The sequence below is a fragment of the Tachypleus tridentatus genome, chromosome 10, assembly GCF_004210375.1.
Source record: "Tachypleus tridentatus isolate NWPU-2018 chromosome 10, ASM421037v1, whole genome shotgun sequence".
Taxonomy (NCBI): domain Eukaryota; kingdom Metazoa; phylum Arthropoda; class Merostomata; order Xiphosura; family Limulidae; genus Tachypleus; species Tachypleus tridentatus.
In genome coordinates, this window is record NC_134834.1 from 166,841,082 (window position 1) to 166,864,871 (window position 23,790).

Below are 23,790 nucleotides of genomic sequence, written 5' to 3' on the forward strand. Positions count from 1 at the left end.
TATGATATCCTGCAAACTGTCAAAGATTCACCAATATTAGATACAGATGCCAATGATTTTGCAGTGTGAGTAGAGTTAATATAGAAAATAACATCTGATAGTCAACTAAAGCAATGCAGTTAATGCTATAGAAAGAAAATAACTACTAAGTATTGTTCAATTTAAGCTAGGAGTCGTTTTTATCATTTTATTCACGAATAAAACGTTTGTGCTACAGAAAGATTGTCTAACATTTAAGCGACTTGTGAATTTTTGCAACCTAAAATGCCAGATAACAAGATGACTTCAGAAATTTCAGAAGTACAACTGCAACATCTTGCGTCATCCTATGTGATATTCTCAGGTGCTTTTATATTCCCTAAAAATGATAATGTAAGCTTTACAGAATAACAGGTTTTAGCAGAAAATGTATTATGGAGTAGGTTCAATGCTCCTGGCAATGAATGTAATAAAAATGAAAAATACTGAACGCAAGATAAGCATAATCAAGACACGAGTGCAGACATGGTGCAATGCCATAATTGGAGAGATAGTTCATTAAAGTTTTTCAATAGTTGAAGTTTAAAGTCAATCTAAATCTGAATCTTGAATTATTTTAAAATTGTGCTCTTTGCCTCAAACCCTTAGTTAAATCTCAATTGAACTGAGAAAACCTAACATTATATACACTAAACAATAATGCTCGTTTTTCCAGGGAATATATGCTACCATGTGACTAATAGTCATTTCCATGGAAATGAAAAGACAGTATTCTCAGTACGTCACCTGACCTGCCAATACAAAAGTCACTGTCATATGTGGGTAGACCTTCAGCAATATTTTCTAAGGGAAGGTAAAGGTTATTTCTTAAGATGAAGATTAAAAATATGTGGACAAAGCAAAAGGATTACACCAACTTTCTTCACTGACACTGTATGTGAAAACCACAAGTACCTGAAATAACAAAATATTTCTTTAGAATACTATATGAACACATAGGAGTTGTAAACACATAGTATGCTGCATATCACACACGGATGGAACAAAGGAGATGCTATTGCATTAACCTGAAAATTATGCTTTAACATAGAAAGCAAACACTGTGAGAATAGAGAAGGATAAGAAGGTAAAGACGCTCAATCTAAAGTACAACAGAGAAGAGTACAAGATTCGACATCCATGAGCGATGATGAACTAATATAGCTCAGTGCTCAAATAAAAACACTCAGAAAAAAACAAGACTGAAACCAATTATTCATTGCGCCAACAATTATGTAAAATGACCAGTTGCCCAGCTGGTTATTAAGCAATTTTTTATTACTGTTATCGATTCATTAACGAGTCTGTGAGTTAGCCAGTTGTGTAGAATGATTCTCAAACAATCACTCCATACAGCTCAAACACAGATATTTACTGGTGACAGTTGGATTCATCATGTTTACAAGGAGACTTGATATGTTATTAATTGAAAAATACTAGTTGACAAAAACTATGATGCAGTTAGAACTACCCTAGGCCCGGAATGGCCAAGCGTAATCTGAGGGTCGCGGGTTCGCATCCCCGTCGCGCCAAACTTGCTCGCCCTTTCAGTCGTGGGGACGTTATAATGTTACGCTCAATCCCACTATTCGTTGTTGAAAGAGTAGCCCAAAAGTTGGCGGTGGGTGGTGATGACTAGCTGCCTTCCCTCTAGTCTTACACTACTAAATTAGGGATAGCCCTCGAGTAGCTATGTGCGAAATTAAAAAAACAAAAACAAACAAACAAAAGAACTACCCTAGTACTAGACTTATAATTATTCAGTAATTTCTACAGTCTTCCAACAGCTGAACATATAGTTTTTAAAATGGGAGGGAAAGTTAAAGAATGCTTATATTGGTTGAGTGTCTGAATTCTGAAAATAATTGGTGTGAATCAAGAACTATTGCATGAGCAGAAACAGTATGAGCAACTACAGTAGTATGTTTTTGGAGCATCACTTGAGAAAGTTCTTGGTAATGTGCTTTTTCCTCTGACATAGAGTAACAGTGGGAATAAATACATCAGGTTGTGGTGGACTACTTCACCAAATGGCCCAAAGCATACGCTGTTTGTTTGTTTGTTTGTTTGAAATTTCGCACAAAGCTATACGTTAGTTATCTGCGCTAGCCGTCCCTAATTTAGCAGCAAAAGATTTTAAGCTAGTCATCACCACCCGTTACCAACTATTAGGCTACTCTTTTACCAACGAATAATGAGATTGACAGTAACGTTATAGTGCCCTCATAACTGGAATGGAGAGTATGTTTGATGCGACGCGGATTCGAGCACGCAACCCTCAGATTGCGAGTCGAACGTCCCAGCTACCTGACCAAGCCGGGCCTATTGTTCTTGTAACCAATCGTTTGTTTACACAAACGGATCCTGTTTTGATGAATGGCTAGAAAATTCCTAGAATTAGTGTCATCATTTAATTTTACTAGTTGATTAATTATGCCTATATCACTATTGTTAATGTAAATATGACAAAAAAAGGTCTAAGCACTGACCTCAAAGCATTTTATTATAAAAGAAAGGCCCAGGTTTAGAGAACGCCATTTTGTAACAAGTAAAGGTATCGAAATTACAGATTCTACCCTACTCACACATATATGATTTTATTGAATAATATTTGGTGTAATACAGTGTCAGAAGTGTTTTGAAAATCAAAATAATCAAGTCTGTGTTGAATTCTCAAGACGGCTACTATGGGTATTAAAACTTTAATTAAAATAAAGTACAGAACAAAGTTTCGATCTTCTTAAGACACCTTTAGATAACAAAGAGAGTTTGCAACTGTCTTTCCTGTAATATAAATCATGAATTAATATATATATATACAGTAAGTCACAATGCTGTTTTGTATATTCAGTCAGCGCCATATTAGGATACTGGGGAGCCCTGGGCTACAGCCCAGTTATATTTTACTTAAAGTTTAATTTTAATCTTTGTTCTTTACATTAATAAAATTACAGCCAACAAATGTACTGATACATTGATTTTTTACCTTAATGCGGAAGGATACTAATATCCTTCACGTTGGTCACATGAACCATAAACTACATGTATATCACGTATACGTTCAAAATTTTTATTTAGTGCTGTTTCGATAACATTGTTAAAGGTAGATTTGTTATAATGTTTATTTATTTTTGTTGAAATTAGTTTTGTGTAAGCGCTATAATGAAAACGTTTAATAGCATATATGTTAAGTGCAATTACTAAAAGATTAGGCTTAAAGTTTAGGTTTTTACAAAATCACCTTCGCACTAGAACTATCGCTACTCCAACGAAATTTAACTTGTAAATAGATATATTGCGAGTGGAAAACGTAAAGGTAGATATTATTATTAAGTTATTTTAATAGTAATAATGTGTAGTACAATGTTTTTACATATGGGTTTTTAGGATTTCTTGTAAATTTTGAGTTAGCCTCGTTTTTGACAGGTTAGATTATATTCAAACTTCAAAGAGTAAGATTCCGAACTTAATTTTTATAAGAAGCTATAGTTTGATATTGATACTTATATTTCTTATTCCATATTCGTAATTCATAATTCTGTATTTAGAAATTGAATACTACTCAAATTCCTGCTGTACTTGTGTCCTCTTCTACCTTTTCATATTGGCTTTCTCTTCATTTCTGTTGTGGGTAGGGCTACCAAATTTCCGTGATGAAAAATTGAGAATGTTTTGTGTAACAGCACTCAAGCCGTTTAAATTTTAACTGTTTAAAGGTACAAAAACACACTTTTGACTACTCGTTAAAGTAAAATGTTCTTCCATGTTATTTATTTTTTGCAGTCAGACGGGTCATCAAATCTCAATTACTGTGACTGTCCAATGACAGTTTAGGAAGAAAACACATTACCACATGAACTGTCTTTGTCAGGTGATTCTACAACTATAAGTAAAATGTAAAGAAGCCATGTATAATGACAACCATACATAACAGAGGTACAGACAAGTTGATATTTATTGTGTTTCTAATCAGGATGAAAAAAAAAAGAAGGCTAAAACTGGAATGTCTGGTAATCATAGTTTTAAGAAACTCAGTAACAGTCCATTCCAAAATCCTTTGTAAACAGGTGAGAATGTGAACTAATCCAGACTGCCTCATCCCTTTCTAAAAATGAATTATCTGTTTATTTCATACCCTAATCCTCGAGGCCCAGCGAATAGCAAATATAAGTAGGTGAGTCTGGAAATTAACTGGAAAAAACAGAGAAGACAAGATGCCTAGAGAAAATATGTCATGTGTCACATGAGAGGAAAATTCAGAATTTTTAAAAACATTTCCTTATAGAATTAGGAACTTAAAACTTATATACAATTAAAGTATAAATGATTATCTAAGATTTTATGCTACAATAAATTGCATGACATAAACAGAAGGTAGTTTAATGAAATTTTAAATGTAAGATGCAAAATCTTTGTCATGCATAATAAAGGATACCAAAGGTGAAAGAGTTGAAATATTCTACAAGATAACCCTTCTATCTCTGGAACCAAATCCTAATTGCCCTTCTCTGAACTCTTTCCACTAAATTAGTGCTTTTTATTAAAAGCGACCAAAACTATTCCATGAATCATTATTTAAAATTGAGTAAGTTTCTAATAAAATTTATTTTGTGTAACCCTACATTTTAAGTTTAGGGAGGAACCTAATAGTTTTTATGTTTTATTTGTTGTGGTGATCAAAACATTGACTGAAATGAAAACACTACATTACAAAATTTGAATGAAAATGGTTTTATAAAGTTTTTCTTGATAGCTAACATATAGAGAATTGTTATGCTAATAAATGTGATATAATTTAAAGAAGTTTAACAAGCACACTGTCTTTAAGAAACAAATTATTTTAGAATAAAACAAAAGTAGTAAAATACTAAGTTTCACTTAAAGCTGAAGAATAGAAAAAAGAATCATTTAAAATCAGTAATTTAAAAATATTTGGAAAATCTTTTTAAATGTTGAAAATATGGTTTGTAGACAATACATAAGATATTCTACTATTCATGTGTGTATATATATATATATATATGAATGTATAGTCCAGGCAAGTGTGAATTCTATTCCTATGACCTTGACACATTTTTCACAGTATTCTTGTTCATGGTGGAATCTGGCTTGCCAGGAGGCATGGAAAGCTAAAACATGAGACTGGTAGACTTTCCAATAGTATCACTCTCTCTCATTGTGTTTCTAACCACATTGCATCTCTTGTTATATCAGCTAAAGTTGTGTGGGATAAGATTTAGAAGGTTAGTGTGTTGCACATCTACCAACACCTTTCAATCTTTTTCTCTTATGGCTGGGAAGTTGACAATGCCTTCAACATTGCTAACATTCTTATAGAGTTTTTATTATCTTTACAGCCCTTCCACCTCCTTCCCTGCCTTTTTAGGCATCAAGATTCTGTCTGAGAGATCACCACTTTTCTTTTGGGAAGTGGGTATCTCTAACTACAATTGCTCATTTACCATGGTGGAACTGCAGTTCTCTCTTCATCAGTCTGGCAGCACATCAGTTGGACCCGACAGTATCCATTATGAGATGCTGCACCATCCTTCTGGTTGTTTTCATCCTGATTTTGGAAGGAGTACAGCTTTCCTGATGCTTGGTGCCAGGTTTTATACTACTCTTTTCTACGCCTGGAAAAAATTCCAAGATTCCACCAAATTATTGATCTTTTGCTTTGACAAGCTGTTTGTGTAAAGTATTGGAGAGGATAGTCATTGCTCATCTCATTTGGTTCTTAGAATCAAATAACCTCTTCCTGCTCACCCATTGTGGGTTCTGACCATCTGATTTGACTTGAAACATTGATCAGGGAAGCCATTTTCAATAGAGAACATCTAGTTTCCATCTTCTTCGATCTTAAGAAAGCTCACAACATTATATGGAGGTATGGAATTTTACATGGTCATTTACCTGCTTTTATTCAGAATTTTTTTACTCAGCAGGTGATTCCATCTCCATGTGGGTTCTACACTTTCTCATTCGCTACCACAGGAACTTGGGGTCTCATAGCACTGTGTCTTGAGTGTCATACTTCTCAGTATTAAGACACACTATCAATCATCAATGTCCTCCAACAGTTGCAAACAGTCTACAAGTTGATGACTTCCACATTTCATGTCAGTTGTTGAACATGAGGTTTATTGAGAGGCAGCTTCAGACTGCCCTCAATCATCTCATGCATTGGACAGTTATATATGGTATTTTCTTTCTTTTTTAAAAATTGTTTGCATGTATTTCTGCCACCAGCAGGGATTGCATCCTGATCCTGAGCTTCAATCATCGATGATGTTCTTCCTGTGGTGCCAGAAACAAAGTTCTTGGGACTTGATTGTGATCTCAAGCTGACTTTTATCTCACACATTAAGCAGCAGCTTTTCAAGCATAACAGGGCACTGAACATCCTCCACATTCTCTCTTCCACCTTTTGGAGAGCCAAAAGATGTTATATGCTAAAGATCTATCATGCCCTCATAAGATCAAAACTTTATTACAGGTCTTTAGTCTTTGGTTCAGCTAAGCCTTTGGCACTTAAAATGGTGGTCCCATTCACCATCAGGAGCTATGGTTCTGCATGGGGGCATTCTGCACTTTGCCAGTCCATAGTTTGCACACAATGAACCACCTATATGTTTTCAATGTTTGCAGCTCTATGCTGTTAAACTATGTTCCTTACCATAGCATCCCCCATGGGATTGTGTTTTCTGTCCTTTGTGGGCTGTTCTGTTTAGTAAAAGACAGCCCATTATTCCATCTTTTGGCACACATGACTGACTTGGGTCTTGCATTGGATAATGTTCAGCTCTTTCCTCCATGGTATGTTACTATGCCCAGCTATAAACTTTTCTGAGTTATCTTTAAGAAGTACTTCCTTTTCTATACTGAACATCTCTTGAACTATTACTCCTTAGCTATTTATATGAATGGTTTGAAATCAGGTGTATCTTTGGGCTCTGCCATGGCTTGTTGGTTGCACACAGATGTTCATTTACAGTTTCTGTGTTCACTGCCAAGTTATGTGCCATCTCTCTAGCCATGGATCACATAACAGTTAACCAGTACTTTGACTTTACTATTTATACAGACTATTTTAGCATTTGACAGGCCCTGGAATCAGGTCACATAACTTCTTACCCTTTTCTCCTTGACATTTGAACTGTCTGGTCCAATTTTCTTGGACATGTATTTGTATCCAATTTATCTGGATACTGGGTTATGTTGGCATTCAGAGGAACAAACTAGCTAGCATTGCAGCTAAGTTTGTCTGTTCTGGTGGAATTATAGCTGGATCTGTTCCATGTATGAACTATGGTTCTGTAATCAAGGCTTGGCTTTGTCCTAGTTGGCATTTTACTTGAGGTGAAGAATATTCCAACAAGCTTTTCCAGATGAAACCTGTTGTTGCTCTTTGGCTGTCTAATTTCTGCAAGGATCATAAAGAGGAAGTTGGCTTGGCAAGCCTCCACATTGGTTGCAGCCTTTTAACCAATCATTTTCTTTTATCTGTGTAGCCTTTGTGACACTTATGTTACAATAGCCCATATTTTACTGTTATGCCATCATTACAGCAGGGAGCTGTGGCACAATTTTAGACATTTTTACCAATGATTTTGGACAGTGTCGTTGTTAATGGTGATGCTGCCTGACTTGACTGTATTTTTAGCTTTTTACAGGCCATTGACCTTTTTAATTCTATTTAAGTTTTACCTTTTTTAGAGATTTCAATACCACCACAAAAATGAAAACAGAAATCCTATCTTTTTGCACATACCATTTTACCTTGTTTACTTTTTAATTATTGTATATTTTTAAAACTTTTTTTAATGTTTTGCAAGGAATTGTTTTACTTCCAAACAGAAATGAAACAATTCTATTTGTTACCAAGGTTGGTTTGATCTTTTACCATCCACCCAACCAAGGTTCTTTTCATATAATCATGATTGTAATTTTTTTAAAATTTGGTTCTTGTCATTTTCCAACCTTTTTTCCACTTTATATGTTTTAAATTTAAATTATGAACTGTAGTTTAAAAAGGTTTTCACCCTTTTTCCCTAAGCAAAAAGACAAGTCATTGACTTTTGGCACAAGTTTCACAGTTCAATATAAAGTTTTTTCATGCATTGATACATGTACATGCTTTTTGCAGACATTGCTGTTGACATCACATTTATCTACATCATAATTTTGATACTGTATTTATAATCATGTATGTTATTTCTGCTTAGTACATATTTATAAATCTGTATAAATAAATGCTTTACCATTAATGTATAAATTTTATTAGTATTTTCCCTTCTAGAAAAGAAACCATTATGAATCAAGAAATTCCAAAGAAACATGGGCCATTGCAATCATTAGCATCTCGACGTGTGTTTGTTGTTGGTGTAGGTATGACAAAGTTTGAAAAGCCTACAGCACTTAAGAAAGATTATCCTGACATGGTGAAAGAAGCTGTTGGAAAAGCTTTGGATGATGCTCATATAAAGTATGATGACATACAACAAGCTTGTGTAGGATATGTGTATGGTGACTCTACCTGTGGGCAACGTGCTCTCTATGAGGTAGGTATGACAGGTATACCTGTATATAATATAAATAACAACTGTTCTACAGGATCATCAGCTCTTTTGATGGCAAAACAGTTATTGGAAGGGGGAATTTCTGATTGTGTACTAGCACTGGGCTTTGAGAAGATGGAAAAAGGGTCTCTCACTTCAAAGTTTCGAGATAGAGTGAATCCAATGGATAAGCACATTAAACTTTTATCATCTATTCAGGTAATTGAACCAGCACCTATAACAGCACAGATGTTTGGAGGAGCTGGCTTGGAACATTCTGAGAAATATGGTACATCACAACAACACTTTGCCAAAATTGCATGGAAGAACCACAAACATTCAACAAATAATCCTTATTCACAGTTTCAGAAGGAATATACATTGGAAGAAATAATGAATTCACCAGTAGTCTTTGGTCCTCTCACAAAACTACAGTGTTGCCCAACTTCTAATGGAGCAGCAGCAGCTGTTCTTGTAAGTGAAGACTTTGTCCATCAACACAGTTTAGAGGAACAAGCAGTAGAAATATTAGGAATGGAAATGGCTACTGATATTCCAAGCACCTTTGAAGAGAAGAGCTGTATCAAACTGGTAGGCTTTGACATGACAAGGAAAGCTGCAAATAAACTCTACCAGAAAACTGGATTAACGCCAGCACAGGTTGACGTAATTGAACTTCATGATTGCTTTTCAACAAATGAACTAATCACATATGAAGCTCTTGGATTATGTGAAATTGGAAAAGGAGGTGAGCTAATTGACTCTGGAAATAATACATATGGAGGAAAGTATGTGATCAATCCAAGTGGAGGGCTAATTTCAAAGGGTCATCCACTGGGTGCAACAGGTATAGCTCAGTGTGCAGAGTTATGCTGGCAGCTACGAAATTTAGGGGGAAAACGTCAGGTACCAGGAGCACGAATTGCTTTACAGCATAATATAGGGTTAGGTGGAGCTGTTGTTGTGGCTTTGTACACCTTGGGCTTTCCACAGCAAACTGCATTAAGTCAAGATAAATCTTACACTTCCAAAGAGGAGAGAGACCAATTCAAATCTACAGTTTTTTTCGGCAAACTAAAGGAATTCTTAAATCAACAAAATGACAAAATCAGCAGCCAGAACAAAGGAACATGCTGTTTCCATGTGTTAGAAGGACCAGGAGGAAGTGAGGGTTCATGGTATGTCACTGTGGGAGATGGAAAAACTTCAGTCAGTTTTGGGGATAATTTACCTGCTGATTGCACTGTGACTATTAATGATTCAGATCTTGCAGATATTGCTTTGGGAAAATTAAATCCTCGAGAAGCATTCTCTGCTAGAAAGCTAAAAATAAAAGGAAATGTGGGTCTATTAATGAAAATTTTTTCACATCAGAAATCAGTGGCCACTGCAAAGTTGTAATTTAAAAACCAAAATTAATCTAGATGCTTATACTGTGTGGTGTAAATTTTTTATGAGTAAATACTGTAATTGCAATATCTAAAAGTAACCTAAAATAACAATAATAATATTTTCTGTATTGGTGAAAAACAAGGTGTGATGTTTTGACACGTATATTTACACACACACCCTCAGGATTAGCTAGATTTCTTTTAATACAGCTTGCTTCATTCATGTCAGATTTTGTGAATTAAAAGCCTGTTAACCAACAAATTATTGCAATAATGAGTATTGTAGTACATTATAATAAACATTTTATTTACATTAGATCTATGATTTACCAGAGCATACTTGCTAAATAGTTGTTAGCCATCTGGGACTTCATAGTATTTTTTATACATTTGTAAGGATACAGCTTATTTTATAAGTGGTGTAGGGTAATCCTGAAAGAGAAAACTACTTACAAAGATACAGTTACTTGGGTAGGATGGATTAATGGAAGTATTTTTCTACTGCAGATTGGCTTTTTCTCATCAGGCCTTATAATGCTGTTTCACTGATAACACACTGCTTTTCACATGCACAAAAAACTTATACCAGTCATTCTAGATTCTATATAAATGCCAGAGGAATCAGTCTCAAAGTTGAACTGCAAGTGCAAAGTCACAAAATTCTTGGAATTGCCATTACAGCAGGTATGGATGTAATCAAACAGAATACTAGGAAACAAAAATATAATCTGGAAATAGAGTTCAAAGAAGGCTTCAATTCACTTAAACCAGGTTATCTAATATAATGAAGGCTTCCTTTCTGATAGTTAAATCATGAACAGAGTACACAAGTGAGGAAAAAAAAGTAAAATAGTATACTTCCTCTATCTTTGAAACAGGCTCAAAGTAATGTATAGGAGATTAAATATGTCAACAGCTGTAAAACACACAAAATTAAATGGTATAATTAAGAGAAACATCTTGTACATGTTCCCTAGTTTTTTTAGGATAGAAAGCGGCTGCATGAATGAGAAGTGAGAAGGAGTTTATGGTTAAAGCACCTGACTGTTGGTTAATGCTGATTAGGATGTACCAGTAGAAGTTGAAATTAAATAAATGTCAATATGATATGAGGTTAGCCTAATGAAAAGGAAGAAAAATAGTGCATAAGTGATACTGTGAAAGAGTTGATTGCTGGAAAGGTCAGTCACAGATATGATGTAGTAGAAGAAAAGATGGAGCTAGCTAATGAGAAGAAAAACCAAGAAAATCACTAAGGTGATGGTTGCTTGTTATAAAATTGTTGTCACCTAAAACTGCTTAACTTTGCTGTATAACAAGTATCACTCTCAATTGCTGTAAGATGCTTTGCAGATTGTAATTTTCTCTGGTTGAGTTATAGATTGCTTGTCAGACTCACTAAATGAAGAAAAAGGAAACTGAAACAATTCTGTCTGGGTGCTTGTAAAGAACTGCAGTCAAATGACATCCATTTCTTTTTTGTTTATGTATAATCATTTGAAATCTAATTTTACATATTTTTAAGTGTTAATGTAATTATTTAACACAGATATGTAATTACCTCATCATTTAGCAAAAGGTTTTGTTTAGTCAAAATAGTAATGTTTTTTTTGTTTTTATCAATGTGACTTTTTATGAAAGTATTTGCAAATAAAGCTAACATACTTCATTGTTGGAATACTAACTACCATACAGCACATAAGAAATTAAGAATGCTAGACAGTATATCTCCAGCTGTAATGTAGAGTTAACCAATAGTATAAACTGGTTGAAAATATGACTTTTTCCTTTCTTTCCAGAGACTAGGCATGCAATTTGTATGATACCAATGTCAAATGCTTCATTGTTTTTAAGATTTCTGTGTACTTTTAACTTTGCAATTTTTGCACCAAAGATAACAGATACTCATGCTTGAAATGTATATAAATTTCCTTTTTTTTGTTTCTAATTTAAAAAAAAAGATAAATTGATTAAAAACGTAAACAGAAGGTTAGATTAATAAAGGTTAAGTTCAAAGTCTGAGTGGTTTTGTAAAAATTAAAAACATGGTATAATAATTAAGCACTTAAGGGATATTAAGAAAATTTTATCAACTTGTAAGACAAAATAATTCTTTATCAAGTTTCTATTCCTTATTCTTTACTCGTGAATAATAATTTTGAATGACATATTATATACCCAGTGATAAGTTATATTTACATAAAGTTACTGTTTAACTGGTGTGGTTAATATTTTGTTTATAATTAATTTTAATGGAGGTATCCAAGACAAGGAATAAAATAATTTATATTCCACTCAACCTTGGTGGTGTTTTTTTTTGAAAAACATTTTGTCACTTAAAAGCACAAGTTGATAAGAAGACATTTAAGTTTCTCTAATTGCTTTTTTGTCACTCAACATTCCGTTTTGTGTCGGTATTTTTGTAAAAACTGCTCCATAATACAAAGTTCATAAAAAAAATTTAGGTTTCCACAACTCATTGTTTATATACAGTTGTTAAATGACAGAGAAAGTAGTACCCTTTGAAGTTTCGGATAAGCACAAAAGTGATTAAATTTATAGCTTAGGTAATTACCAGGAGGTTGTTAAACGACTAGAACCAGGTTTAACATTTTTAGCTGTCAGAGTTATATTTAAGGAAACGTTTCTCATTTTAATGGTACCACATAACCTATAAAGCATTGTGATTAACATACTCGCGAACATTTTGGTGTACAGACCAGTATAAGCCATGCACATTAACAGTACAATAAATGAAAGTCTTACAATCTCATGATGACGAGAAAACCCACTTGCAGAGAAAAAATTTATATGTGAAAACGGCTGGTACGAGTAGAGAGAGCTCTACGCATACCAGCCGTTTTCACATATAGAATAATCAAGATTGTTTGGACTAATATGTTTCATAATGGTATAATTAATAAAATAAATTATTTGAGTAGTAAATACTGTTTCATTTAATTGTGGAGTATCTCGAGCTTATTGTAGCGGTTAATGAAAATAAAAAATTCAAACTTTAATTTTAGGGTTAACTACTAAGAGAACTCGTTAATCATGTATGTGAAGATGTTCATTGGTAGGGAGTGTTAATCGGTTAACATCGGTGAATTTTCAGATATTAAATTTTTAGTGTAATTCAAATAATTATGTTATTGCGAGTTCTGAGAAAAAGTCATACAGATCTGTTAAATTAGACTATAACGTTTTTAAATGAGGCCAGTAATGTTTTATATTAATTTATAGTTGTTATTGCGTGATCTATCCATGCTGTAGGACAAGAGAGTGAAGAAAAATTAATAATTATTTTAACCCCGTTTTTTAATTTTAGTTATTTGAATAACGGAATTATATTGCTATTCACTAAATTGAAATTGACTTTAAAATATTTGTAACCACATGATCCTTCACACTCCTGTTCTTAAATGTGTCGTTGTGGTTGGTGTGCCCAAATTATTTACATTCCGTTGCTGCAAAAATCCAGCCCTCACTTTTTCATGTTTTTTTTTTCCAAACACTTGGGAATGTTATTTATATTATTTGTTTTGTTTTTTGTTGTTGTTGGTTTTTAAATCCAAGAATAACCGTCCAACCATTGCTATTAAATTCAAATAGTTAAAAGCCATTGTACCCATCCACAAGCTTTGTGTTTCTTAAATTATGGTCATTCAGCGGGTCATCGGAACGTTTACGAACTTATAATGCTAAAATATGGGGCTTGATACGCTGCAGTAAATAGTTCGAAATCGTCATCACGAGTTCAAAGTTGTGTATCTGTGTGCGCTAAAACACACTAACATTTCGTATATTAGGATTTCAGTCATTGTAATTGACGTACCCCATGATATCGAGTTAACCTGGTGTAACCGTACAAGTAACATTTGTATCTGATGATTAAGAAGCGTTTTAGTTACCGATAGCTGTACACAGGTGGCCTTCTGTGTAGCTGTGCGATAAAATTCTGAAACAAAGATCTGAAATGTGCTGTAACTTGCTATGTTTATAATATAGTATATATTAAATACTATCAATTATCATATTATATGTGTGTATAAAATACCCGAAGCAAATCTTTGATATTCAAATAGTAAAAATTATCAAGTGAAATCATGATTCACCAAACTTGTTTGCCTTGACATAAACAGCTTTTCATTTATAGATCGTATATCAAGGTGACTTGAACACTATGTTCAAGGAAAAGTTCTGTTCACATGCATTTTAATGTATGGTTCTGGAAATCACCGAAGCGTTATCGTTAAAAAAAACAAAACAAAGAAGCCCTCGTTTTTTATTCGTCATTAAACAACTCCCAAAGCTAAGTTCAGCTTTGTTAGACTTCGTATTCGTTAATCAACACTAGGAAACTTACAAGATGTACAATAATAATCAATGATTTTGTTTTTTTTAATTTCGCCCAAAGTTACACGAGGGCCATCTGCGCTAGTCGTCCCTAATTTAGCAGTGTTAGATTAGGGGGAAGACATCACCACTCACCGCCAACTCTTGGGCTACTCTTTTACCGATGAATAGCGAATTGACCGTCACATCACGACGCTCCCACAGTTGAAGGAGCGAGCATGTTTGGTGTGGTAGGGATTCGAACTCGCGACTCTTGGATTATGGGTCAAGTGCCTTAACCACCTGGCCATGCCAGGTCCACAAATCTAATGACAAACATATGAGTTATAAATATTCAAGAAGTAATGAAAAATGTATATCGGTTCTCCAACATAAGCATTTTGAAACTATTTTAACGTGTTTAAATATTTATTTTATGCAATTTCATATGGTAAAAACTCGTATTTAAAGAGAGAGAAGTGTTTTGATTTGTGAATCCTTTAACGTTGACGTTCTTGATAAGAAATAAAACCATGATGAATAACTGTCGTTTTATTAATGTGTGCAACGCGTTTCAAAAGCTTTCGGGCGTCGGTACACAGGCCAGGTGGTTAAGGCGCTCGACTCGTAATTTGAGAGTCGGAGGTTCGAATCTCTGTCACACTAAACATGCTCGCCCTTTCAGCCGTGGGGCGTTATAATGTGACGGTCAGTCCCACTATTTGTTGGTAAAAGAGTTGGCAGTGGGTAGTGATGACTAACTGCCTTCCCTCTAGCTAAATTAGGGACGGCTAGCGCAGATAGTTTTAGTGTAGCTTTGCGCGAAATTCAAACCAAACTTCACAGTATTATGCTATTCGTCATCTTTACTCTCACTCAACGCCCTTTCATGTAGTATTATGGTATTATTTACCAATATTGCTGTTTTTTTGTGCGACTGTATAAAGTAATATGGGTTGACCATTTTCTTACATTGTGAACATTTTGCAATATATTTAAACAAACAGACAATCTCTTCGATATGTGTTAAGTATGAAAACAATTTGAATGTTTAAAACTATCAGAGTACTTGTATCAACTGTTGTTTATCATACTCGTACTAAACTCACGTGGGATACGCACAAAAATAACATACCGTGTTTCTCCGATAATAAGACCTACCCATAAAATAAGACCTAGTGTGATTTTTGGGGATAGTTTTAATATAAGTCCTACCCTTAAAATAAGCCCTAGTTAAGAGTGGCAGGAAGAGGAAAGAAATAAAAAATAATAATTTATTAATTAGTTTGTTTAAGTATTAATCAGTTAGTTTAATAGTTTAATAATAGTTTATTTTAAATGGTTAGTTTAATAGTTTTACTTTGTAACTTCATTTTTTTAATATATCAAAATAAGACATCCCCCGAAAATAAGCCCTAGTGTCATATTTTGGAGTGAAAATTAATATAAGCCCTGTCTTATTTTCGGAGAAACACGGTAGTTATTTTGCATAAAGCACACAAGCTATTAATTTAATAAAACCATAAGTACAAAGAAAGCGGAAATACAGCATTACTTCCTTAAGTTATAACAGTGACTCAACACATTAAACGTTGGTTGTACTGGTATTTTAGACATTGCACGTGATGATGCCTCACAGTTAAGAGACCAAAGGTTGTACAGAAATGATTTTTTAGCTCATACATAGCTGTTTTGAACTTCATCCTATGAAGAAATCCTATATCTTCTGCCATGTATAACCTACTTTAACCTAGAGTTGTTGTGTTTTGTTTTCATTTACATAAGGGATTTCTCAACCCACCACAAATATTGTTTAGAATCTGCGTCTCCCATCCCCAATGCAAACTTCTCGCTGATTGGTTCTTTACTTTAAAACGGGGTTAAACTTTGAATAGGTATAATAACAATAATATGATGCTAACTTTCGATACATTTTACAAAATTATTTTTTGTAATTTATAGCATTATTCAAGTATTCGCTCCCTCCGAAAAGTTTGATCTCTTTAGTGGGGGCACCCCACCGATTTTAACTGTAGAAGTCCTCAAGCTGAGACACTGGGAATTTTTTAACAAATGAAAATGACGATTCGCTGAGATTTAATCATGTAATTTTTGTAAATTATAATGCAGGTATTTTGCTTTTATAGTAGTTGAAATAACTTTATTTTCACGTTTCCGTAATCAACATAACCCTCAGACAACAAGGAACCATTTGTTCTTTTAAGGTAGGCTTTGTTACTTTCTCAGGTTCATGAATCTTCTTTCGAGTAGCCACATTAGATTCACAGAATAGACTGAATTATCTGACTCTGACGGACTTCGAAGCAAAGAAATACATTGGAGACAATGTAAAACTTAAAATATGTAAAAATCGGTAAATGTACAAGATCATTACTTTTAAACTGTCTCAAGGATTTTCTCTTCGAGGCTTATGAAAAAATAGTTAATTTTTATGAGATAATTAAAGTAGTTAAATAGCTTAAACTTCGCTTCCTTGACTGAGGGTTTGAACTTTCAGAGAGAGAGTTAACTGATAGAACATAGCATTATGTAGAATATTATGTAATGTTATCTTTAAAGGCGTGAGCGTTACATCATTACTGTTAGTCATTCTCATTGAACACTGAGGGATGATGTAAATTCAAGGTATAACGTAATGTACCAGTGATAAATACTAGTTTCTATTTTAATATAGTCTTTTCCCATTATCAGACAAGCGATCCTATAAGTGAATGACCCATGGAAATATGTAAGTAGAGCGAAATGAACTTGCATTTAGATATGTGGTATTCTCAGGTGCATTAATTTATATTAAAAGATATCGAGTAGGTTTCACAAAATAAGAGGAAGGCTGGCGAAATGTATCATGGAATAATTCTGAATATTGTAATCTTAATCGAGTTTAAAAGAAAGAAAGCGAAACAATGTAAAGCACGGAGAAACGGTCTTTATTCTATACACACAAGAACAAGACGAGTATGTTTTAAGGTATATTTACTGGAAAGAAGTTTCAGGAATGAAGCACAGAAAGAAGTGTATTCTACAGCGAATCTCAAGAATGTTCCAGAGACATAATAGATTACTATATATATATATATATACACACACACACACACGACACAATAATTTGGTTCAATCAGGAATCGTGCTACCCGTTCAGATATTGATCATTCCTGTTGCAAAATAAGAAATGATGTATTCTCAAACCATCATCTGATCTGCCAATGGAAAAGATGCAGCATTATCAACTTTACAAAAAGCATTTTTCATTGCAAAGTGCACGTGTTACTGTTGGTAAATGAGATGATAATTAGGGTGACCTAGCTACTTTCTTGATCCATTTCTCGTGTTACAACTACAAACTGTTTATGATCGAAAATTTAAAACAATGTATAGAGAAGGGAGGAAAAAAACAACATATGTGCCCCTGAACACTAATTCTTTTTCATTTTATAAAACAATTTTACAATTACTGCTGTGTTAGTACACATATAACAGTATAACCTAATTTCAAAATATGTTAATCACTGAAATAATTGTCTATTTTGAACTAATTTAAGGCTTAGTTTCATCAGTTAAATGTGTAGCATTAATAGTAAAAATCAATAAAGTTACTGCTTGTTTCGAGACTTCGAACAAAGCGATACAAGAGCTGTCTGCCCACAGCCTTCTATAATCTAGAACCGACAGATCAGCGGAAAGGAAGTTAGTCAGAAACACTCACTACCAACTATTGGGCTACTAATATCTGACCACATAGCGAATTCTTTCCGGAAACATTGTGCGAAACACAGCCCTACTTGTTTGATACAGATAATCTTGTTACTGTGCTTCATAAAGTTTCAAATCAACATAATCTATATGTCCTAACCACTAGAGAACACGCCTTCTAGAGCATGATCTGCTTCTAGGAATCCTAAAAACAATTGTGGTCTGATGGTTAGGGCTGTCGCCTAGTAATCTGAATGTCGCGCGTTCAAACCCCCGTCACCAAAGTTGTTTGTCATTTCAACAGTGGGGGCATTATAATGTTACGGATAATTCTACTATTCTTTCGTTCGTAAAAGAGTAGCCCAACAGTTAATGTTGGGTAATGTTGACTAGCTACCTTCCTCTAGTCTATCACAGCTAAATTAGGGATGGTTAATGCAGATAGTCCTCGTATAGCTTTGCAAGAAATTCAAAACAAAAACCTGACAAATCACGTCGATTAATTTAGCAAAGTTAGAATTATGCATAAAAGTAACAGAAAGTTAAGACATTTTTTTCGCCTTTACCCTCAGTCGATTGAAACAATCAACATTTAGAGGTCGTTGACAGTTCTTTTTGTTTCATGTGCCACGCGTTTAGGAAGCGCTTTAAAACATTCACATCATCTATTGTTTACACAAAGCAATTGTTTTATACATACTGGAAACTTGATTGTATTCATACATGTGATAATACATTATGTTTTTAAAACATCAATCACATTTTCACTAAATAATAAAAAATGATTGATTTCAGTTTGTTCGTTCGTTTTTAAGCATACAGTTATGGTTAGTTTACCTGCAACGTATCTGCCGCGCGTGAAGATTGACCCAAAGTTTTATTTTCTTTTTACCACTAAGGCACAAAACTTCCTACTAAATTTAGGTTGAATAAATAAATATACACATTAGATGTGATGTGTTTGTTTTAAAGCCATGAAATAGTTTTAAGAGTTACCGATAGGTGCTTAAAAGGTTCAGGACTCGTCGTTTCTATATAATACGGATCACACTTTTCTATTCTTAATTTTCAAGACACCAGCTAGGGAGTGTTCTAGTGCCTTGCGACGATCCTTGTAGTTACAAGTTTATTCAACCTGAAAAACTCGAGAATTGTATTACAGTAATAAGATTGCATCGCTTTTTAATATTTTCTAGGATGTAAATTTATAATATTCATATTAAAAAGAAAAAAATAATCGTCAGAAATATATGCCATGATATGAAAAAAAAACCCATTGATAACTTAGCGATTTTAATAATTCACTGTGCTTTACGGTGTCGTAAAATTTGGTCTAATAAAAGTTCACAATTAGCCTTTATATATATATATTTATATACATATATATAAACATATAATAACCTTAAAATATTTCTTTAATTTATCTGGCATCTGGTGTATCGTTACATAAAGTTTTGCACATATCATACACAAGGTTAAAACACTATAAATGGGCAATATCATACTGAATATCCTTACAGTATAAAACAAGTGAAAGGTAAAACTGAAGGTAGTATGTGCAAAATATTCATTTTTCATCAATGAATAAACAAACAGGAGACAAGTTAAAGATCTGGCTATTGACAACGAATATGCCAAGTAAAGATCTATGATGTCTGAGGAGAGGAAATAAGAAGCTTAGTTATTTCTTTTATTTTAAACACTGCAAAAAAAAAAACCCACCAAACTATTTAAATACATTCGTTATGATGATTTTCTTAACTGCTGTGCACTGTTGACGAGAATAATTTGTCGTACAAACGACAAATGATGAGTAACTTTCATTATGACAAAGTTTTCTTTTCACACCTTGCTACAAAAGCGTTCAATACTATGGGCAATCATTGTGCAACTTGATTGCAGATGTGACATTTTTGCATTGCATAACTTGTACGTCTTTCAAGTGTTACTAATGATCCACAAACTACACATGTTGATGAACGGACATAAAATATAGACGTTTCATAATCAAACATGACAATTTTCAAAATAGATATTCAAGATATACATCAGTTAGTTGGGTGAATCACATTAGTTTGATCTCGTAAACGAATGGCTTGCAGAAATGCTTTCCTAAAGTCGAGTGAAAACAGCGTGTAAATTACGAAGGTAATAGCGTTATTGGTCAGTTCGAGAGAATTAGCGATTGTCCGAAACAACTGAAAAGCGAATACTTTATTGAACTGATCATTGATGATTAACGAAAGAGCAGCCGATGGTGTAGTACAAATAATATACAGCAACGAGGTTCCTCCTAGAAGGAAAAAAAGTCTTCTTTCCTCTTCTTTTTGACGATGATGACTCGCGCTATGTTTCCTACTCGTCAATTCTGATCGTTTCTGGAGAAACTTTTTATAGCTGACAAGGATGAGAATATTCAAAACCACCACCACTACAGTCGGTCCGACACGAAACAACACCTCTAGAAACACCAAATAGATTTTGAAGTAGACTGAATCGTGAGTATGGGTATCATAGTGAAATGAATAAGACGTGTCGTTGTAGTGATGTTCCAACTTGTGCACAATCACAGAGTCGAAATAATAAGAAACGTGAAAGGCAACGGACACGAACGGCAACATGATCACAACTGCCAATGCCCTTTTGGAACTACTTTTCTGAGAGTGGGCTTCAAAGGGTTTGCAGACAGAAATATATCTTTCAATTGTTAGACCCACAACGTACAAAGTACTGGCACCAATGAATGCATTGATGATCCACAGTTCCAGATGAGCATGATAAAAAACACTTACTGGGTTATCCCAGGTCCTAGCTTTCTTAGTCATATAGATTGTAAAGGGAATTATGAGAACAACGACAATCATGTCCGTTATCGCTCGAGCCCGAATGAACAAATACGGAATTTTATGCATTTTTGGAATTTGGGTTAAGGTAATTAGATTACAAATGTTGCTAATAAATCCGAAGGTTACAAGCACTGGGAACAATATTCCATAGACAATTCTGTTGAGATACGCGACATCTTTAGCCAGTAGTGCAACGTCATGAAAATGGTCTGAAGAATGGTTGAAGTTGTTATAAGAGTTGTTTGTGCCGAGCACACTATAAAAGAGGAAAGTTCTGAGGAAAGTGGAATTAGTTTCGAAAGGCCAAGCGTCGTCGTCTGTCTCATGAATTCCAGTTTCGTCGTAAAGCCATCTTGAGACATACATCATGCCCAGTGAGACAGGCGGAGTGTTTTTCAAAGGAAGCTTTAGTAATCACAAAAAGAAACTAAAAATTAATATTAAAAACAGAATTATTCAATAGTCTGGAAAAAAAAGTTATTATTAAAACTGTCCAGTTTTTTGTGTTAAAGGAAAATTAACCATCGAATAATCAAGACAGTGATTATTAACATAAGTAGTCTTCAATCACTTGTTTTCGAGAAATTAGTACAATAAATAAAACTAATAAAAATGTTTTAGTTTATGTGAAATTTTAGAAGCAAGGAATTAATTTAAATTTGTTTTATTGCTCAGAATTCGATAGTAAATATTAAAGAATGAAATTACCTGATTTTTAACAATGATCACCTATTGCAAGTGCACGGTTTAGTCGGTACTTTATATAGCATTTTTAAAAAAAGCTCCTTCAGGCAAAAGAAATACCATAATACATACTGGGGTTGTAGTCTCATTACATGTATTTTTAAATTGCGACTGAGCCTCTAAATTTGCAGACTTTATGTAGCCGGTGACCTATGCACGTGTACCAACCAGGCAGATGTTGTAGAAACATCTGCTACTAAGACCTGTTGTTTTCATTGGACTAGACAAAGCGATACATTGGTTTTTCATACTTTGTAAATAACACCAGCTTTTAAGCACGCCATGAAAGATGTAACTGTGTCCATAAATACGTCGAATTTGCGTCAGCAATGCTGCACGTACTTGTGCGAGACTTCATGGTGGATTCTGTAATCAAATAAAGTTAATTATATTTTGCTTGTTTTAAATCAAAGCCACATTGGCCTACAATGCTGTCTCCACTGCCAGGAATATAATACTGGATTTTATCTTTGTAAATTCATAAACTTACCGCTATTCCATCTGGATGGCTCTTGTAAAAACAACAACATTGGATTACCTTCAGAAACAAAGGTTATTTTACATCAATTGACCTAGAACTATAAACGTAACTATATAAATTTTCAGCAGTTTCGACAATAAAACTGTTAAGTTTATCACGCAAATAACATTAACTACCTAATTCGGATATATAGCTCATTTCAGAGTAAAAATAGGTTAAATGTACTTCAAAATTTTTTTACTGAATATACGAAAATACCATGATTTCTTGTTATAAGCATTCTTTGAATCAAACCCTGGTAAATGTATTTTGCCAGTATCAATATTAATATTTGCTCGTGCATTTCCGATTTCAAACCGCTAACTTGCAAAATTATTTTGATTGTTAAAGGTATTCGTGCAAAGCTACATGAGCGTTATTTGCGCTAGTCGTCCTTGATTTTAACTAATAGACTAGAAAGAAAGCACCAAGTCAGTAGCACTTACCATCAGTTCTTGGGCTAGTTTATTTCAATAATAGAATTTTATTATCACTCTGATAACACATCAAGCCTTAAACTGCGGATCTCGATTTAACGGCAACGGGACACGAAATATGTTTTTTTTTTTTTTTTTCGTTTTTTTGCACAAAGCTACACGAGGACTATCTGTGCTAGCCGTCCCTAATTTAGCAGTGTAAGACTAGAGGGAAGGCAGCTAATCATCACCACCCACCTCCAACTCTTGGGCTATTCTTTTACCAACGAATAGTGGGATTGATATTCACATTATAACGCCCCCACGGGTAAAAGGGCGAGCATGTTTGGTGCGACCGGGATTCGAACCCGCGACTCTCAGCTTACGAGCTGAACGCCTTAACCCACCTGGCCATGCCGGGCACGACACGAAATATAACAACTAAGATTCATAGTCTGCCACGTGCGGGTCACTTGTAAGGACGCATGTTTTAAAGCACCTCTTACATTTACTTACGTACTGGTTAGTCTTCACTCCCTGTGTTAACTTCAAAAGAACAACTAACTAGGTTTATTTTTGCACAACTATTTGTAATGTTAATTCCACATAAGAAATCCTCCCACAGTTAAATTTTATCAGTATGCACACATATCGATGGTAATCGTGTTGTTTCTGTGACTTTGCAGAGACAGCAAAAGCGCGTATAATTACTATAAAGTGTTAGATTGTACAGTTGAAATAGATCGCACTAACGCTGCTGTTTTGTATTTTACTAACGACTTTTGACTTGCGTAATTTTTCATGAGCTAAATACCCTAAATAGTTCATAAAATTATTTTTCGAATAATTTATTATTATACATATCATGCTTCAACTGGACCTCTTTGTGATTGTCCAAATTGGCAGAAGAATCATAAAACAACTAAATGTACATCTACGTGAGCGAATCATTTTCACTGAAATTGATCACATTTTGTTACTTTGAAAATATTGACAGCTACTGGCTACAGATTTCTCTAGACCAATCGCAACGTCAGAGTCTTATCGATCGTTTTAAAACCCACGAAAAACACACCGCTAGTATATAAACGGTTAACAAGCCGTATGACGTATTTGTATGTGCGTGCGCTTCGACTCCTCCCCCCATTATTGTTTATTCGTCACTGTGACAACTAGACTTTGTGTAAATGACCAAACGTTGTTATATTTGTGGTAAATTTATTGTAAAGAAACAAAGGCAAAGCATTAAGG

The 23,790-nt window shown here is 34.1% G+C and overlaps 2 protein-coding genes across 8 annotated transcripts; one reads left to right on the plus strand and one right to left on the minus strand.

Annotated features, from left to right (window-relative positions):
• Positions 1–2,846: 2,846 nt before the first annotated feature.
• Positions 2,847–12,266, plus strand: LOC143230862 (sterol carrier protein 2-like). 7 transcript variants are annotated; one of them, XM_076465136.1, is made up of 3 exons: positions 3,011–3,334; positions 3,802–3,889; positions 8,318–12,266. In XM_076465136.1, the coding sequence occupies exon 3, from the start codon at positions 8,331–8,333 to the stop codon at positions 9,975–9,977; it is 1,647 nt and encodes a 548-aa protein (XP_076321251.1). In that variant the 5' UTR covers positions 3,011–3,334; positions 3,802–3,889; positions 8,318–8,330; the 3' UTR covers positions 9,978–12,266. The 7 variants fall into 7 exon arrangements, with proteins under 7 accessions (XP_076321249.1, XP_076321250.1, XP_076321251.1 ...); XM_076465140.1 differs by having other exon boundaries at positions 3,011–3,121; positions 3,802–4,028; XM_076465137.1 differs by having other exon boundaries at positions 3,011–3,121; positions 3,802–3,954.
• Positions 12,267–17,242: 4,976 nt separating this feature from the next.
• On the minus strand, positions 17,243–21,730 carry LOC143230863 (putative G-protein coupled receptor AH9.1). The gene is made up of 2 exons (XM_076465142.1): positions 21,568–21,730; positions 17,243–21,264 (listed from the first exon to the last, which is right to left on the minus strand). Exon 2 carries the CDS (start codon positions 21,226–21,228, stop codon positions 20,062–20,064), a length of 1,167 nt encoding a protein of 388 aa, XP_076321257.1. The 5' UTR covers positions 21,229–21,264; positions 21,568–21,730; the 3' UTR covers positions 17,243–20,061.
• Between the last annotated feature and the right edge of the window lie 2,060 nt (positions 21,731–23,790).

Bases quoted from the DNA above. Each gene is read 5' to 3' on its own strand.
- LOC143230862 (XM_076465134.1), top strand. From the start codon at position 8,331: ATGAATCAAGAAATTCCAAAGAAACATGGGCCATTGCAATCATTAGCA.
- LOC143230863 (XM_076465142.1), bottom strand. From the start codon at position 21,228: ATGATGTATGTCTCAAGATGGCTTTACGACGAAACTGGAATTCATGAG.